Raw genomic sequence first — 1,976 nt, 5'->3', positions numbered from 1 at the left:
AGGGCAAAAACATGGCCACAGGAAGAAGACTGGGCTTGGCAATGAGACTCACAGAATCTGATGTGAGCGCCACACCAGCTGGGGCTCAATGAATGAGTGTCAGCTGACTCTGTGGAGCCACGGAAATCATCGCTTTGCAAGTCCCTCCTGGCCCACATCTGCATATTTCTGGACCTCCAGAGCGGCCCTTCTTACTCCCTTGGTTTCAGGCATGACTCACTTGGGTTTCCACACGCAAGCTCAGGGCAGATGTCACCCTCCTTTTACAAAGAGGCCAGAGGGGTACAAGTCTATAATTCCACCCAGGAGCCCGCCTGGGCCTCCAGCCACTAGAGGGCGCTGCTGCAGCTCCTTAGCTCTGAGCGGGGCCTCTGGAAGCCAAGAGTAGGACTGATGTTGCTTTAGGAAAATATTTGGATTATGTGAAATAAGAAGCAGTCCTGCCTCAGAATTATAGGCTCATAAATCACTCTGGAGGGGGAAAAAAAAGGGGCCAGGGGAACGGGGAGACTCGGGACATGAGTTTATGATCTCTCCAGAAGCCCTTGATGGAATTACAGCCTCGTAAGTCACCGGGGCCTGCTCTTTCCTCCAGCTCTTAGTCAGCCCCCTACCCCTTCCCCCCCATCACCACCACCGCCACTGCCGCCGCCACCACGGACGGACAATCGGGGTGCCAGCGCTGAGAGACGCGCTCGGCACAGGCCTTAAGTAGGCCCTTTTAGGCTGTCAGAGGGACACAAAGGGAGGCTGCAGTCATGATTGTTTATATGTTGGGTGCTGGCAGCTGGGCCTCAGTTTTAGAGATTCTGTGAGGTTCTGTCAAACGAGTTCCAAGGGACCGAAACTAAAGAGGCCAGCTGAGCTATAGGAAGACCCGAACCAGATGGAAGGGGTTCTGTGGGGTTCCCTGTGGTGGTGGGGGGCAGTCACATTCTACAAGGTGCTATGAAACCACATGACAAGTACACTGAATGAATCTTTTTGGATAAGATGGGGGGGCACGAGAGTGCCCTGCTGTTCCCTTGTCTGGGCCATGTCTACAGTTGGCCCTTTTACAAAATGGTGACCATCAGCTTCTCATTAGGGAACAGATACACAGCAGGGCTGCAGAAGAGCTCACAGACCGAGAGCAGACCATTTGCTGAGGGAGCTGGCACTGTCTTTCCTCCAGCTGGGAAGATGTGCCTGTGGGAGAAGGAGGGGGTGGCGGTCAACATGCCTACCCTCTCCCTCGCTCTAGCTGTGGCCTCTGTCACGTCCAGGGCTTTAAAAAAGGGCCACAGGAAGCACGCTTCCAATGGCAAGTCTGAGGTGCTGTTAGAAATAGCTACCTTTCTTGAGGTGTGCTTACTATGCTCAGACCTTGTGCACATAATCAGGCTTAATTGTCACACTTTCTCACAAATTATTTCCATTTCACAGATGAGGGGAGTGAGGCATAGAAATGTAAATTAGCTTGGCTAAGGTTTTGCAAACAGCTAAGATTTGAACCCTATTCCTCTGTAACCCCTTGCATACCACCAGGAAGCCTGCCAATGTCTCATGCCTATGAATGACAGTCTCTAAAATTTCCTGATAAATTCCTATCTAAATTCTATGTTTTCCTCTCTGCTTTAATTCACAATTGCAACCCAATGCCTTTCTTTGCTCGGTTTCTCTGCAATGTCCTTTGCATTTCCAGTGGTGACAATCAATCAACCCACCGATGAGAAAGAGAAACAGCGAGAGAACTTATTTCGTGTTTGTTGTACTACAGCGCAATCGAAAGCATAAAGTTCGGAGTCAGAGAAACCTAGGCTTACACCCCAGGTCTGTTACCTCTATCACTCACCGTTTGTGGGACTAGAGTCATTATTGCTTTGAGCTTCAGTGTCCTCATCCATAAAATGGTTATAGTAATGACAACTACTGAATATGGCTGCTAGATCTTGAAAATTGGATGAGGAAAGGTATGTAAGTGAGATTATATATAT

The 1,976-nt window shown here is 49.6% G+C and overlaps 1 protein-coding gene across 1 annotated transcript in view; it reads right to left on the bottom strand.

Moving 5' to 3' along the window:
- Window positions 1–459: 459 nt before the first annotated feature.
- Window positions 460–1,976, bottom strand: part of LOC105291679 (plexin-A4) — a 101,275-nt gene continuing 99,758 nt past the window's right edge. Inside the window, exon 25 of the mRNA XM_023530281.1 lies at window positions 460–471. Within this exon, the coding sequence (XP_023386049.1) occupies window positions 460–471 (12 nt within the window). The remainder of the gene's footprint in view (window positions 472–1,976) is intronic.

Source organism: Pteropus vampyrus, unplaced genomic scaffold, assembly GCF_000151845.1.
Source record: "Pteropus vampyrus isolate Shadow unplaced genomic scaffold, Pvam_2.0 Scaffold48, whole genome shotgun sequence".
NCBI classification, from domain to species: domain Eukaryota; kingdom Metazoa; phylum Chordata; class Mammalia; order Chiroptera; family Pteropodidae; genus Pteropus; species Pteropus vampyrus.
This window is presented reverse-complemented; position numbering and strand designations above follow the sequence as displayed.